This window comes from Mus musculus, chromosome 8 (assembly GCF_000001635.26).
Source record: "Mus musculus strain C57BL/6J chromosome 8, GRCm38.p6 C57BL/6J".
NCBI classification, from domain to species: domain Eukaryota; kingdom Metazoa; phylum Chordata; class Mammalia; order Rodentia; family Muridae; genus Mus; species Mus musculus.
In genome coordinates, this window is record NC_000074.6 from 104,534,677 (window position 1) to 104,551,713 (window position 17,037).

The following is a 17,037-nucleotide window of genomic DNA, read 5'->3' on the forward strand; positions in this document are numbered from 1 at the left end:
ACGCTGCACTGCGCACGCGTCACTGGGAAGCCGGGGGAAACCTGAGGTTGAGTTCCACAGAATGTTTCTCTCTCTCTACCTGCAGTAATTGTGGAGAACTCCGACTTTTAAATCGAGTGATAATCCTTATCACTGATAAACCTTAGTCCTCTTCTGGGTGAGTTCACCGTTCCTGAGACTCCTCCAAGAGGAACAATACACCAGCATACTTGTATATAGTATTCTATATAGAGAAGCTACCCTGATGGGTAGACAGAGGGGCCCCACCCCACGGCTTCCCTCCAAGAATTGTTCCCCGTGGTGACGCAAGGGAAAGGGGGTTTTGAACGAGATGAAACGGCATCAGGAGACAAATGAGAAGTGGACTTGGGGGACGGGAGGGTGTCTGAGAAGCAGCCAGAGTTGCCTGTGAAGCCCATGAACAAGGAGGAAATTAAAGCTATCATCGATTCATGTGACACAGGATGACTGTCCCTTGGTGGCCGATGCTAAGGAAGGAGCTTATGAGCAAGTTGAGGACAAGAGGGAAGAAGAGGCTTGCTGACAAGTAAGAATTGCTTTCCTCTATCCCAAATCCTAGAGGAGTCTCCAGATTCATGATTGCCAGATGCACTTGCACGTCCTGAGATTATTATCCCAGCACATGATGAGTGTACATCCACACATAAAATCCTTCCAGCCTTGTGGGGTGAGGGACCAAAGAGACGGCTCCATTTGACAGTAATATTGCAGTGCTAACAAATGCACTTCCCCTGGGCACAGTGTTAGGACACAAGGTGAGGGGACACCCTGCTGTGACCTCCCTCCCCCAACCCCTATGGAACCCAACTGATGGGAGAAAAGGGGCGTTAGGCGTTCCCAGCTCATTATGTGCTTGTGCATGTCTGTCAGTTGTCACATTCCCTCTCCAGTTAGACAGGTGAAACGTGAGCGATATAAAATACACCCAGGGAATGTGAGAAGGTCAAAAGTGAAAGTGAAAGTTCACTACATAGCCTTGCATACACCTTGGCCCCAGGAAAGGAAAGATGGACAAATGTAATTGGAAACAACAACATCAGGGGCCGAGGGTGCTGTACTGCCTGCGACTGTGTGATTTTGAGAAGCATTCAGTTGTTAGTAAGTGGACAAGGATACCTCAGAGCATGCACTTCTTACAACTTTTTAATGTTTATTGATTGGTGTGTGTGCAAGAATGCCATCATGCACTCGTGGAGGACAGAGGACCATTTGCAGAAGTCACTTCTCGTCCTCTTCAACACAGGTTCGAGGGATAAGCCCAAATCTTCCAGCTTGCTGAGCCATCTTGCCACCTCTCCTTTGAGGAAAACTTATTCTTAAATGTATGTGTGAGGTTGTGAAATATTCACTGTGGGAACTGAACTTGGATCCTCCGCAGAACAAGTGCTCTTAATTGCTGAGCCTTCTCCCCAGCCCTTTAAAAGAATGGGTGCAAAGGAAATGAAAGAAAAGGGGAAGAAAAATTAAAGAGGTTATCGCTGTAGTCACTTCGGTTAAAAGAATGAAGCAGGGGAGATGGAGAGATGGCTCAGCAGTTAGGAGCACTGACTGTTCTTCTAGAGGTCCTGAGTTCAATTCCCAGCAACCACGTGATGGTTTACAACCATCTGTCATGGGATCTGATGCCCTCTTCTGGTGTGTCTGAAGACAACTGCAGTGTATTCATATAAATAAATTTTAAAAAGAAATCTTTAAAAAAAAAAAAGAAAAGAGAAAAGAATGAAGCAGGGCCTTTGTAGGAGCAAGCTTTACCCCATGTGTGAGGGGATGGGGTCACAACGTGGGGTGGCAAAATGATTTTTAATTCCCTTTTGTAAGCAAAACTTTTATAGTGTTTTACAGAAAAGACGAGTATTTAAAGGGTTTGACATGCTCAACCTGCTTCACACAGAGAGAAGAAATAGGCTTGGATTGGGGGAGGTAAATAGCCCAATGTAAGAATTAGAAAAAAAAATACTCTGACATTTCTAGTCAGACCCAGTTCAAGTCTGTTATTTCATCCATCCTTACTGATCTCTATCCGGAGACATTGGATCTATAGTTTGGGGAGAAGCTGAGGACAGCCTGTAACCTACGAGAGACCAGCCTAGAGAGAAAAAAAAAAAAAAATATATATATATATATATATATATATATATATATATATATATATTGTGCTGTGTGACCTCCAGCCTTCCCTGGCTGCCCTTGTCACCTTTGCCTTTCTCAAAGGTACTCGTTGGCTGATTCGTGCCTCTCCCTAACCTCACAAGCAGCCTGAGGCAACAGCAGTCCATAATGTTTGAAGTCACATCCCTCACAACTGGCTCCCCGCTTAACATTTACAAAGTATTTGATAAATGTGTGTTGAACGAAAGGATAAAGGAAAAGACTCCCTCTGCATTTACTTACTTTTATTTATGTGTGTGCTGTCACCTGGGTACCAGAAGTCCTAGTTTACCATCTCATCTGACCACCCCTTCAGCCTCCCAGGCTCTCTAATCCTATCTTATAGATTAATAACTAAAGGAAGTGCAAATTCAGATGTGAAGAGGGGAAGCTGTTTGCTCCAGGTCACACAGCCAGTGATCCTGGGAGTGTGAACAGCATCTATCTGGCCTATCTCTGTCTGCAAATCCAGGCTCATTATTTCACACCATATGTATACACATACACTCAAACTTGAAGTGGAACTGTATGTGGTGTGTGTGTGTGTGTGTGTGTGTGTGTGTGTGTGTGTTGCTAGGGATCAAATCTAAGAACTTCTTTTTAGTACTAAAAGTAAGGATTCCAGCCTAGCCCACAAGTCCTCTATATATAGCAAGGAGTGAGGTGGAGGCATTGTTCTGCCTGTCGGTGTGGAACTGGACATCTGCTGTTTCAATATGTGTCCACAGAGATCCCTGAAAGATGGGCAAATTTGGGGCAACCCCTCACTCTCTTTTAGAGCCAAACCACTGTACTTTGGAGAAGGAAAGTGAGACCTGGTCAAGGTTATGTGACAAGTGAGACATGGCTTTACAAGCTGCCCACACTCTCTCCCTTCAGCCCTCTCTCATCCTCCCACATCCCTTATCCCCTGTACCACTGATGTCTTTGAGACCAAAAAGTAAACTCTTAAGCAAAGAAATCAATTCAGCTTTAAAGAGAGCACGTAACTGAACCTGGAGGTGTCCCGATGGGGGACAGTCTCCCCCTAGTTGATCTGAGTGGGCTGCTGGGGCCACTGGGGTTTCACTTGAAAGGACAGATGTCATTCTCATACTTGCCTAAAGTCCCAGCACTAGCAGAAAATTACTGGGAATGGCAGCAGAAGAGAAAGAATTGGATCTTTCGCTTGGTGTAATACATTGTATATACGCTAATCCTTTCAGGCACAGAGAAGGAATTCATAAATGTTCTTTCCACTGTAATTTTGTATCCCCCTCCACCCTTCTCATCTCCAGTCTCCTCCCTAGAATCTACACAATGTTCTCCCTTGCATATGCCCATACAAATGAGAAACAAATGTGAAATCCACTTTCCCCCTTGCTGTGATTTCAAAGGGCGGGAGTGAGGAACCCAGCAGCTGGGATCTTCATCTCTGCTGTCATTCACTGTGTATCTTTGTCCCACATCACTCAACTCTGAGCCTTGCTATCCTCATCTGCAAAATGGGCTGTAAATCTCTCTCCCAGGGGTACTATGCAGATGATACCGAATGCATGTTGATGTGAAGAATTCCAGTTTTCTTCCTTTTTTTTTTTTTTTAACTTTTCTTTTAGTATGAGTGTTTTGCCTGCATGTATGTCTGCGCACCATTTGCATGTCTGGTGCCAGAGGAAGCCAGAAGAGGGTGTCAGGTTACTTGGAATTGGAGTGACAGAGAGTTTCGAGCCACCATGTGAGAGTAATGGATCTGACCTGGGCTCTTTTCGAGAGCCACACGTGTTCTTAACTGCTGATTCATTTCTCTAGCCCCCTGCCTCCAACTTTATTCTTTTTAAAGACGATTTCATTTTACTTCGTTTCATATTTTGTGTGTGAGTATTTTGCCTCCAAGTATGTGTATATATACACTTGCTTGTCTGGTGCCTGAAAGAGTCAGAAGAGGATGTTGGATCTCCAAACTGAGTTAGAGACAGTTGTGAGCTACCACGTCAGAGCTGGGGACCAAACCCAGGTCCTGGGCAAGCATGAGTGTTCTTAACTACTGAGCCATCCAGCCACCCACTTTATTCTTTAATTATTATAAATACATATAGAAAAGGTCTCAATTACTGTGAAGAGGAAGGGACGACAGATGCCAATCTGTACCATCCAAAGATCCTGAAGGGCACTGTAGCTCTTTCAGGGGAAGAGTATCCGATTCACCGCAGGCAACAGAACTCTACATGTGCCCTGAAGGCAACTGCCTTGCCAAACTGTGGGTGGTGTTTCTGGCTTGGAGATCTGGAGCTTCAGTAATGTTGGAATTGCCAGATGTGAGGACACACGCCTTTAATCCCAGCACTTGGGAGACAGAGGCAGACAGATCTTTGAGTTGAAGTCTAACCTGGTCCACAGAGCCAGTTCCAGGACAGCCAGGGTTACAGAGAGACACTGTGTCTCAAACAAACAGCAAACAAATATTGTAGGAATCTCTATGGTTGCTGATCACCCCCTATACCTGGAGCTTGAGTCTTCTACTCCTACCCTGAAGTCAGATCTGTATGGAGAGCCCCTTTCTGCTCTTGGGTCAAAGAGGGCAACTTTCCAGGACTAGCAAATCACTGAGGTCAGCTCAGCTGACGAGCTATCCATTAATGAAATATCTTTATCTAGGGACCTGGAAGAGGAAATTGAGAGAGTCAGACATGTAGGGGAGCCAGGTAGATGAGATGAAAGGTCAGCCAAGAGCAGAAACGAAAACAGCAGCCCCTAGTCAATGTCTGACCAGCAGAGAGATTTTACAAATGGTTCATCAGCTCTTCTTGGGCATAGGGCCCTGGGTGCAATTATTTGTCTGTCCTTCCATCTACCCATCTGTTAATCTTCCCCAAACTGTCTGCCGAGGCCTAGCCAGAAACAGCCTTATCCTTGGCGCAAGGCCACATGTTAAGATGAATCAGATTGGGCCTAGTGGAGCCAGTGGGTGGAAGACAGAAGACATACCAAGAAGAGGGTACAGCAAGGACCAGGCCTGGTGGATGGGGAAAGGTTGGGTCAAGGCAGATGTTAAGATACCTTGACTACAAAGGGGAGGGCCTAAGTGCCCAGCAGGTGCATTGATGGTTATGCAGAGAGAAGGCACAAATAGCAGGCTTTAGCAAGGCAAGCAGAAAGTCCCTGAAGGAGGGAGGCTCCAGAGAATAAGAGAGAGGCTGGGAGGCAAGACTTCATGTGCGATTCCACTAGAATGTCTTTAGTGAGTCTAGCCTCCTTCCAGTTCACTGGTTGATGTCGTTATTTTCTGCTTCTACTTCAAGGCTCTATTTACCCTCGGGCCAAGGGTTTAAGATTGCCAATCCTATGCCTACTTCCCACATCTACTCCAAGATGCCCAGACCCTCATATCCACAGGATCCCCTTGTCCTTATAGCTTCTGAAATGAGACAGACTGGGAGCAAACGACGGGCGCTCCAGCTAGCTGATGTTGAGCAAGTCATCCTACCTTCCCTGCCTCTGTCCCCTATTTTGTTATACAGCAGCAGTATAGATAGGCACTGTGGAAGGACCCAAAGCTTGACCCAACCCCATCAAGGCATCTGGAAACAGGCTAAGCTTCAGTTCTGGCCACTTGCTGGTCAGTGGAGCAGGGAACCTGGGGACCCAACATCCAGGTCTTCAGTGATGGACAAGCCTCGGGTGGAGGATACAGTGTGAAATCCTCTAGTTCTCAGCGTGGGTGGGTATCTCCTGCCCCAGAGTTCATATATGTGTTGGCAAAAAAGGGAGGAGGGTGGTGGGGACCCAGAACCGATACGAGATGAGGAATAGGCTTATCTCTTCATGACCTCCTATCTCGACCTGAGACTTCACCGGCCAGTGGGCGGGTGGGGGCAGGGCAGGACCAGCCTTTTCGGCTCTGTTGGGGGGTGGGGGCGGGTCCCTGGGGAACCGCTCCTCCCGCCCGCCGCCACTTTAAGAGGCTGCTCCACCGCGGCAAGCCGGGCCGTAGCCGGAGCCGCAGACAGAGCGAGCGGACAGAACGGAGCCGGCAGGTGCAGAGCCGCGGGGACAGCAGCGGCATGACCGGCCACCACTGTTGGGGCTACGGCCAGGACGACGGTAGGCGCAGACCCCTGGTTCTCACCCAGCTGGACTCACTGCGACCCGCGCGTCGGACCAGCTTTTCGGAACCCGCAAGCCCTACGCTCCAGAACCCACCCGGACCTCTCTCTTGTAGTCCCCAGAACCCAACCCCTGCCCTGCTTCCTCTGCTCTGGGCGCAAAGTCCGTGCTGCGCCCCGGGCCCTCCCGCGAACCACTGGGTAGCTGAGCGCGTCCTGCCGCCGCCTCCGCGCAGCGCGGGACTGCAGCGCTGGCTCCCACCCGGCCCCGCACTCTCTCTCCCCCGGCGTGCGCAGCGCTTGCAGGTGGCTTAGGGCGACGGGGGCGGGAGGGGGTGGCCGAGTCGCAGCGCCGTGCGCGGGTGTCTTTGCGGGGAGCGCGCACAACGGATATGCAGGGACCTCCCTGGAGCTGGGCTCCGTGTCCCCAAGAGAGTTTCCCCATTGGAGTGTCCGAGCTGCGGTGCAGACTGGTACGCGAGGAAAGAGGGAGGGCACTTCGGGACACAATGGGAACGTCTGGGTGTCCACACCCGGGAGAGTGTTTCAGCTCGTCCTAAGTGAGTGGGGCCATGGGTGCTGGGTCTGGCCTGGAGGACCGCTCCTCCATTCTGCCTCAGTTTCCTCGGCATACAGAGAGAGTATGGAAGAAGCCGGTGAGCCAGACAGCTTGAGTGTGAGTCTGGGGCAGGTCAGCTCCTTTTGGGTGTGTTTCTTGCCAAGAAGAGATAGGGTGTGAGGGCAAGGAAGGGCTTCTCCATTTCTCAGAGAAGGATGATCACCCATGATTCTGATAGAAGGGGAACCTAGGCAGGACAAGTGGAGTGGGGAGTAAGGGCTGGAGGGATACTATCCCCCGAGTCACGCTTTTTCCACGGATTGTCACTGTGAGAGAGAGAGAGCGCGAATGTCCTGGGCTATTTATTGTCTGTGGTAGGAAGTTGCAACTGACCAGAGGGAATCCCATACTTGCTGCAGATTCTGCCCTCTCTGGGACTCTCAAAGACTAATGACCATGTTTTTGGAAGGACAACCTTAGATTTGGGCATACTAGACTGAACAGAGACATTCAGGGTCAAAGGAGATGACAGAGACCGGCAGAGATGGTGAGAGAGGCATAGAAAAGCTGGGTTAATAAAAGACCATCTTCTGTCTGCAATGCACTGGATCCGCTTTTAAGTGCCGCCCCGCCGCCCCCATAGTCCCAGTGCCCGTCCCTAACCTTTCTACTAGCCCTGTCCTCTAGCTCTGTGCTTCGAGCATCCTGAACAGCTTGTTCTCCTCAGGCACCTACCCCTCACGCAGTCAGACCTGGGCGGTCCAGCTCACGAAAGGGAAGGACAGAGGACAGAGGTGCCCAAATGCGGCATCGCTCACAGGGCTTCAAAAATAACCCAGTAAGGCTGGGCCACCATTCTGAGTCATCCATTGGGGACACGGCTCTGTCGGCGGCACCTGCTGCTGTTTTCTCGGGAAAACTTAAGAAGCCAAAAAGGGGGAGAAGCACCAGCCGGCAGTAGCTCTAAAAATAGGCTGCCTCTCAGGATGTTCCCCAGGGAGATGCTGAGCCTCCCCACTGCAGATGGAATCTCTGGGAGGCAGGTGGTGGGTGCCTGTGGGTGTGTATGCAGGTGTGTGTGTGTGTGTATACATACATGCATTCCTGGGAATATGTGTGCATGGGTATGTGGTCTGCTGTGGTCCCTTCATTGGGATTCCAATAGAAGGTTATATGTATGAGGGTGCATATGTGTCAGATGTAATCAGCAGGCCTGGGGGTGCTGTGCAGGGGGAGCTTGGCCCTTCAAGATCTGCTGAGTCCAGGTCACTGCACATGCATACATATATGTATGGACACAAGAAGATCTATACAGACGTGTCAGCACATGTTTGGAGAAGACAGGTAGAGGCAGTCCATGCACATGCTATATGTTTATACCCACGCATGTGACATGCTGTGTGCTTATACTGGTGCATATATGCACATGTGAGCATGCATGGCTGACCCCCAGTTTCTCATTTATGACATGAACCCCATGCTGCTTTCTACCCCATAAAATTCTGGTTGCAAGGAGAAAGCATGTCCCCTACTAAAAGCCAGGCTGATGAGAGTTTTTTATTATTCCAAGTGCCAAGTTTACTAAGTTCCTTGGGGTACAGGAAGAGGCTAAATTGCTCATAGGGTTAGATAAAATAGCGTGGCTTCAGATGCCCAAGGGCCTCCCTGAGTGTTTGCTGGGGGTTGGATAGAGTTACTATCTGGAACTACCTCTGAGTTGATGGCCTACAGTGCTTCTCTGGGCTCCTGTCAATGCTGGGGAAGGGAATGGGAGGGGTTTGGAAGCTGTTTCCCAGACAAGGTAATGGCGGGTAAATGAAGACATGAAAGGTGGGATTAGGATTCGGGTTTGTGTCCCCCCAGAGCTTGGCTTGTCTCCCAGAGCTTGACTCGCCTGAGTCCTTGACCACTCTCTATCTATAGGCCCTTCAAATTGGCACAAGCTGTATCCCATTGCCCAGGGAGACCGCCAGTCACCCATCAATATCATATCCAGCCAGGCTGTGTACTCGCCCAGCCTGCAGCCACTGGAACTTTTCTATGAGGCCTGCATGTCCCTCAGCATCACCAACAATGGCCACTCTGTCCAGGTGGACTTCAATGACAGTGATGACAGAACCGGTAAGTGGCCCCTGCCAAAACCTAGCACCGATCCCCTTTGGGCCCGCACCACGGGTGGAAAGCTCCCCCTCTCTCAATGACTGTGGTAAAGCCTGGGGCTGGGCTCAGCCTCTCATTGCATAAAATGGAGCAATAAGATATTCCCTGGGGGCATAGAGGAAGCAGAGAAAAAAAGATGGAAATGATGTTTGTAGTCCTGCATAAAACAGATGCTTAAGACCTGCTAACTCCCTTCCTTCCGTTCCTCTCAGAGCTTCAGATCAGTTTTATTTTCGATCCTAGCCACTCACTGACCTGCCTGTGGCCTTGGGCCAAGCCCTCTTTACTGTGATCAGGACAGGTCCCCAAAGGAAGGGGGTGGGGGTGGGGAACTGAGGTGTCCTGTGTGCCCAAGTACATGCTAGAATTCAGGCAGCCTCAGCTGAGTGGTGGTGGTGCATGCCTTTAAACTTGGCCCTCAGGTGGCAGAGGCAGGCATATCTCTGAGTTGGAGGCCACCCTGGTCTAACACAGAGCAAGCTCCAGCAAGGGCTACACAGAGAAACTCTATCTCAAACAAAAAGAGACAAAAAGAATTCTGCTAGCCTCTCCTTTAGTCTTCCCAAGAACTCATTCCGGTCCCTGAAGCTCAATGGCAGAGCACTTACCCAGCATGTACAAGGCCCTGCATCAACCCATCTGGGACTGGGGATACAGGCTCAGTTAGCACAGTGCTTTCTTAGGATGCGCAAGTTCCCGGGTTTGAGCCCCAGCACCTCATAAAACCTAAGGTCAATAGTACATACCTGTAATCCCAGAACTCCAGAGACAGAGGTAGGAGGATAGACGTTCAAGGTCAGCCTTGACTACATAGTGAGTTTGAGGCCAGCCTGGGTTAGTGATCCCATCTAAGACAGTGCCTCCCTGCCACCCCATCAGAGGGGTTAGCAAATCCTCAGTAAGCCCCTGTCCTTGCTGCAGGGGGAGAAAGACTAGCAGAGCCCTAAGGAGCAGAGGACAAAACACTCCTTTCAGACTGACTCTTGAAAAAGTCTTCACACAGAGCCCCAGACACAGACCAGGGGTCTAGATGGCAGTGTATGGAGAAGCAGTTTGTAGGCCAGAACATACCTGCTCCAGCTTCACAAGTCTCTCCAACTTATCCATGACCTCCAAGGTCCTCACCATCACGGGCCAGAGTGAAGCCTGCAGAATATTGAGGTCGTGCCTTCTGAGACCTCTTTACTTTAAGACCAGCGTCCAGGTTTCCAAGACAAATTCCTAGGCAAAGGACTTAGGAAAAAATCTTTAGTGAAAGAACATTCTTATCACAGGCTCTGTGAGAGAGTGAGTGGGGTAAGAAGAGAAACTGTTATGTTTTTTTTTTATGTAAGGGAATATGATTTTTCTTTTCTCTTCCCTGCCCCCTACTCAATGAAAGTATTCAGGAGAACTTAGCTGTCTAACAGAAAATCAAGAGAGAAGAAAGCCCCACCTTTTACAAGGAGAGTGAGTGTAGTTACTTAGCTCTGAGTTCCCTGGTTGGGGGCGGGTGGGAGGAGAGAGAGAGAGAGAGAGAGAGAGAGAGAGAGAGAGAGAGAGAGAGAGAGAGAGAGAGAGACTCAGACTCTGTGATAGTTTTTCCAGAAGAAGCAAGCCTAGCAGAGCCTTGGAAAAGAGAGACAATGTATTACCTAGTTTTGTATTCTAAGAAGAATCTTGGGAAAGCAACATGGGACCCTGGGAGTTATAGAGGAACAGCTGTCATGGCTGTGTCTCTTAGAACAGCCTTCAAAGGCTCAACTCCAACAAGCCTCTTTGTCTTAGGACCAGAATCCCGGTTTCCAAGGCAAAGGCAGAGGCCTTAGGGACGAGTCTTTAGTGAATATTTGGATAACTGGTCTGAGGATTCACACCAGAGGCCTGACTGAAGTTCTACTTACGCAGGGGCCCAGTGGAAAGAGGAAGGTAGGTGGGGGGCTCTGCCATTACCCACTGGAGGTTAAGCAGGCTGATACCCACAGAGCATCAAATACAGAGTTCACAGTAGACAGCAGAGCGTCTGTTATCATATAAAGCAGCTGTCCTCAATCTGTGGGTACTGATCCTTTGGAGTTATGCATCAAATGACCCTTTCACAAGGGTCACCTAAGACCATCAGAAAACACAGATATTTACATTACTATTTATAAAAGTAGCAAAATTACAGCTATGAAGTAGCAATAAAAATAATGTTATGTTTGGGGAGGGGCTTACCACAACAAGAGGAACTGTATTAAAGGGTCAAATGTTAGGGAGGTTAAGAACCACTGATACAAAGGCACCATCCTGTAGGGTTAGGAGAAGTAAGCTCAGATAGGTAGAACCCTGCAGATGGGTCTGGAAGTCTCCCAACCATAAAACAGCCTAGTGTCCTGTGCAGAGCCACCAACCCCAGGTCCTGACTCCTTTTGTCAACCTATACTATGGTCTTGGATAGCCTGCTTCTGACATAAAGCAGCAGAAATGGACCCCTGGACTTTGTCCTGGTCACCGGTCATGAAGTGGCCTGGTGGAATTGAGCTTAGAGATGTCATTTGATCCAGGAGCTCACATTCAGGCCTAGCTAGGGCCTTTCCACCCACATATCTCTTTCAGCTGGAAATCCTATCAGTCCCAAGAGGCCTTCTGTGTAGCCCTAGATCACCAGCTATCAAGGTGAGAAAGTTACAAAATCACCATGGTTGGGACCCTCCAAAGGAGCTATCTGTACAGGGGATGACCCTGGGAGACCCTGGAACTGACTGGGATTATAGGGACTCTCAGGAAGTGGCCTCCTGTTCCAAGGCAATGCCATGTTCTGTTGAGGCTCCATGTTGGAGGGAAGCAATGTGGCCTGGTTGGTGGTTAGGAGTTTGGGGTATGCTCAGTACCTCATTATGTGGTCTTACTTCAGTTTCCTCCCTTATAAAATAGGTCCATCCAGGCAAGGTGACACACTCCTTTAATCCCAGCATTGGAAGACAGAAGCAGACAGATCTCTGTGAGTTCAAGGCTAGACGAGTCTACATAGTGAGTTACAAGCCAGCCTGAGATACCTACTGAGACCCTGTCTCAAAGCACACACGCACACACACACACACAAATAATAAAATAATAATAATAATAATAATAATAATAATAATAAAGCAAGATAAATTTGGTCCCAAAAAGGGCTGGAGAGATGGCTCAGTGGTTAAGAGCACTGACTGCTCTTCCGGAGGTCCTGAGTTCAAATCCCAGCAACCACATGGTGGCTCACAATCATCTGTAATGAGATCAGATGTCCTCTTGTGTGTCTGAGAACAGCTACAGTGTACTTACATAAAACAAATAAATCTTAAAAAAAAATTGGTCCCAAAATAAATTCTTTCCCTTCTGAGCTACTAACTAAAAAAATAATTGTTCCCATTCAGTCATAGGTCAGGCCCTCAGAAATGAGATGTCTATTGTTTGTGGGAACAAGGGGCCTGAGAAAGCTTCTACAGGAAATCTGGCTGGATTTAGGAGGGAGGGACCGGTATAAAGTCCTGCTCCATCAGAACAGACTCCCTAACTATTCAGTAGGCTGTCACACCTTCTGCCTTGACCCAGACTGGGGGTCAGACCATAGAGACTGGAGGGAAAGACCCATGTCCTATCCAGCAAGTTTTCCACATGGAAAATATAGTCCCTAGCCAGGCTTGATAGTATAGGCCTGTGATCTTAGCTACTCTGGATGCTGATGTGGGAGAATAGTGCATTTGAAGTGAGCAGAGCAACTTAGCAAGACTCCACCTCAAAATTTAAAAAAAAAAAAGTCCAAAAAGGGTCAGAGATTAGCTTAGTGATAGAGTGCTTGCCTAGAATATTTAAGGCCCTAAGTTCAATGATGGCCAAAATAGATAAATTATGGAGTGAGCCCTTGGTCGGTCAGAATATAGTTCATCAATAGGGTGCTTGTCTAATATGCATAAAGCCCTGGGTTTGATCCCTAACATCACACACACACACACACACCCCTACCTGGGCTGCCTGGGTCCAGGCACTGCCACTCACCAAGCTGAGTGCTCTCCCATATGAACGGCTACTTCTACCCACAGTGGTGTCTGGGGGCCCCCTGGAAGGGCCCTATCGTCTCAAGCAGCTCCACTTCCACTGGGGCAAGAAGCGCGACATGGGCTCAGAGCACACAGTGGACGGCAAGTCCTTCCCCAGCGAGGTGAGGTCTTTTTCACTGTTTCCCTCTGTTGCCTGGGGAAGGAGGGTATATGGGACTGTGGGCGGGGTGGGAGGGGGAAAGGGGGCTCAAGGATGCCTGGAGAATGGCTCTGAAGAACATGGGCCTTTGGGGGAGACCCCCTGTCCTCACCTGAATGCTGTCCATGTTTCTGAACTATGTCTGCATCCTGGAGTTTTATGAAGAACCCAGAATAGGACGGACACCACTTGTGGTTCTCTAGGGGCTCCCTAGGATCCTGGGGTTAGGGGGCTTGCAGCCCCACCTCTTACAGAGGCAGCAAGGGGAGACTGATTTCATTCCCCTGCTGTTTCTGGAGGCACTCAGCCCTGGTCTGGTCTGGCTTGTTCTTGCCTCTCCAGCTACATCTGGTTCACTGGAACGCCAAGAAGTACAGCACTTTTGGGGAGGCGGCTGCAGCCCCTGATGGCCTGGCTGTGGTTGGTGTCTTCCTGGAGGTGGGTGGTGGATCCCCGGGGGCTGGGAAGAGTATGGGAGACTCGAGTTCCCTTAGTTTTGGAATGAAGGAATTGGGAGCTCACACTGTCTTCTTCCGGGCAGACAGGAGATGAGCACCCAAGCATGAACCGCCTGACAGACGCCCTCTACATGGTTCGATTTAAGGTGAGACCGGTGGGGTTGCTGTTCCTAGCTCCAGCGGCCAGCTGGAGAGAGAGGATGGTCGAGACTGGCCCTTGGATTGGCCCATTCGCTTTTGCATTCTGGCCTCACCCCTAGCTAAGCCTCAGTGTGAGGGCTGGTTCCTCAGGCCATGGACCTGGCCTTCTTCATCAGGACCCCAGGGGTGCCTAGCATACATATCTAATCATATGGATGGTGGTCTGTTCCATCTCCCCAGTGAGGGCATCCAAAGGCAAGGGTATGAGCAGGATGACCAGAGAGTCCCGGAAGCCACAGTTTTTACATGTAAGCAAATGAGAGGGCCTGGCCCTGGCTGGGAGGTAGCACCTAGGGTCACAGATATTTGCCTACAGTTTGTACCATCATGTCAAGAAGAGGCCCACATCTTACTGACAGCAATGAGCAAGGAAACCCCCCGGACTGATCTTGGTAGGAGCTCTGTGCTAATTCCTGGGTTCCCATCCTTCCCAGGACACCAAGGCCCAGTTCAGCTGCTTCAACCCCAAGTGCCTGCTGCCCACCAGCCGACACTACTGGACCTATCCTGGCTCCCTGACCACACCCCCACTCAGTGAGAGTGTCACTTGGATTGTGCTTCGGGAGCCCATCAGGATCTCCGAGAGGCAGGTGAGTCCTCCCAACGTTCCACGGATGGGAACATTCAGATGTCAGCCCTGGCAGGATGACACCCAACGAGCAGGATGTGGTCTGGGCCCTTCCCTTTGGCTACCATTTTGACTACTAAACCGTAGGATCTTTGATTGATGTCAGCTTGGTTGCTAGCCCTGAAGATCCAACCATGGCGGGAAACGAAGGGGCCCGAGCCTGGGATCACTGGGTTGCAGTGAGAAAGCTGCAGTTGCCCAAATGCCTCAGCTAGACAGGATCAGAACCAGCCTTCTGGTTTCATGTTCAGGGGTTTGCACCCATTAAGAAACAAATGACTAAGGTTGACTCTCAAAGAAAAGAAAGGGCAGGGAGAGTGGAGTGAAGCTGGGGAAGCCGAAGGTCTGATCCCTGAGCAGCATCTGGGATCAGAGAGGAAAGAGCATCCCACCCATTCCCACCTTAACCATCCTCTTTGTCTTAAGATGGAGAAATTCCGGAGCCTGCTTTTCACCTCAGAGGATGATGAGAGGATCCATATGGTGGACAACTTCCGGCCACCACAGCCGCTGAAGGGCCGAGTGGTCAAAGCATCCTTCCAGGCCTGAACTTCCCACCTCCCCAGCCAGCCACTGGGGTACCATCCTCCCAAGGGCTTCCATGTCAGCAGACACCAAACCATCTGAGGCTCGCTCCCAGTTAGGGGAGGGTGCTACGGCCCTCCTTCAGCTGGCTTGCTCCTTGACCACATTGAAGGGTTCTTGATGGAACCCTTGAGTTGGGGGTACCCTCCAGCTGCCCTGGTGGGGAGGGGCTGGAAGAACAGGAACTGAGCAGAGTCCAAACCTGGGCTGCCTCCGTTCCTCCAGATCCAAAGGCCCCTGAGAATCTCCTCCTGTCTTCCCTGCTGGCTGCATCAGCAGCCCCAACTGGAGTTCACACTGTGATGGCCAAGACACAGCCCCTGCCCCGCGGGGCGGGATTGGCAGCTGTCTCTGCCATAAAGACTCAAGCAATAATTAGAGGTGGGCAGAGCTGCCCACTCTGCATTACCTCTTCTGCAGGCCTCTGCCATACATGCACCTCACTGCCAGGCCATTACAATAGCACCCAGACGCTGGAGGCGATGTGGCCCCCTCCAGTCATCTGCTGCCACGGGCAGGCCCTGGCTTTAGCTTCTATATGATCTCCCTTTGTTCCTACCCAGCCACCAAAGCCACCTACATAACAATCCACTCATGTACTAGCAAATAAATTCATTTATTCATGGAACCAGTTCTCCCTGTGTGCCTACGCTCTGTCCAGTCCTGTTCTAGGCTCTGGGGAACGGGTGGTAGAGAGTCAAGGAGGGGCTAGCACTGACTACCCAGAAGCTGTGGGAGCAGAGTGAGAAGCCCCGTCTTTGTGGGAAGACTGTAATTCTAGCCAGTGCTCTGAGGCCAAGAGGAGTTTGAGATAGAGCAAGTGCAAGGCTCCCAGGTTTAACATGACTAGAGGGCTGATCCACAGGGCAAGGGAATGGGGTGGGGGTGGGGCTACCGAGGAGCCATTGGCAGGGCCAGGCCTGCAAATGGGGCAGATTCCTAAAGAGTGAGGGGAGGAAGCGGTGGCCTGTGGCTAGGAGACAGAGAAAAACAGAAAAACAGACTGGGGTGGGGGTGGGGGACAGGGAAGAGAAGCAGAGAATGTCCCCAGAGAGAGGGTAGGAGGGGAATGGATTGTGTTAGATGCCCATGTTTATCAGTGCCGGAAGGAACAAAAAACCTGAAAATGAGTGTCCCCTTAAATTGACACCAGAAGTACTTTCTTCTCTTCCTACCAGTCTCAGTTCCAGTCCAGGGAGCTCCTATGGCCACTCATCATTGGGTTTAGAGTCTCAGGGAGCATTGCAGACCCAGTGAGGCAGCCAAGCAGGCACCAGACAGTGAAAGGGCCCAGGCCTAAAGGGCTGGGGAGGTGGGGACCTGGGATAGTGTGAAAGTACACATTTGGTGTAGGTGGGAGGGACAGCTGACAGGCACCTTGGGGAGAAGGAGGCTGGCTAGGAGCAGGGCTGGCAGTCTGACAGCAGGTCACCTATTGGCCATATCCCTAGCTCTTATCACTTTCATTATATGAGAAAGGTACTTCCAGGTCACAGAGTACCGCTGGGCCTTGGGCCTCTAACTTTGCGTTCTAGAAGGTTAGAAGAGAGCTCACAAGGCTTGGTGGCATAGGCCTATAACCCCAACAACTTTGGAAGCTGAAGCAGGAGAATAGTAAGTTCAAGATCTGCCTGGATGGCAGGCACAAAGGCAGCCTAGTAAGTCGGTGAGGCTGTCTCAACATAGCAAGCAAAAAGGAGGGAGGGTCCCCAGAGTACCATCCCTCTCTGAGGAGCTATGGTAGTTGATGGCTAATAAAAGGAAGTCATTTTTCTTTGGGGGTGTGATTACTGACAGGCGGCTCATGATCCAGTGGATGACTCTAATCCCCTCTCACATGGTCAACATTACTGGGACTTAGTAGGCTTAGAAAGAATAATGGCATGAAGCAGGGTGGTGGTGGCACATGCCTTTGATCCCAGCACTTGGAAGGCAGAGGCAGGCGGATTACTGAGTTTGAGGCCAGCCTGGTCTACAAAGTGAGCTTCAGGACAGCCA

At 50.2% G+C, this 17,037-nt stretch overlaps 1 protein-coding gene across 8 annotated transcripts; it reads left to right on the top strand.

The window, feature by feature from the left end:
• The first annotated feature begins 17 nt into the window (after positions 1-17).
• Positions 18-15,671, top strand: Car7 (carbonic anhydrase 7). 8 transcript variants are annotated; one of them, XM_030243263.1, is made up of 9 exons: positions 6,070-6,249; positions 8,734-8,931; positions 11,548-11,607; positions 11,866-11,932; positions 13,011-13,129; positions 13,510-13,605; positions 13,709-13,771; positions 14,261-14,416; positions 14,881-15,671. In XM_030243263.1, exons 2-9 carry the CDS (start codon positions 8,851-8,853, stop codon positions 15,001-15,003), a joined length of 765 nt encoding a protein of 254 aa, XP_030099123.1. In that variant the 5' UTR covers positions 6,070-6,249; positions 8,734-8,850; the 3' UTR covers positions 15,004-15,671. The 8 variants fall into 8 exon arrangements, with proteins under 8 accessions (XP_017168031.1, NP_001288093.1, XP_030099123.1 ...); XM_017312542.1 differs by lacking the exons at positions 6,070-6,249; positions 11,866-11,932 and adding an exon at positions 18-547; NM_001301164.1 differs by lacking the exons at positions 6,070-6,249; positions 11,548-11,607; positions 11,866-11,932 and adding an exon at positions 24-547 and having other exon boundaries at positions 14,881-15,667.
• The last annotated feature ends 1,366 nt before the right edge of the window (positions 15,672-17,037 follow it).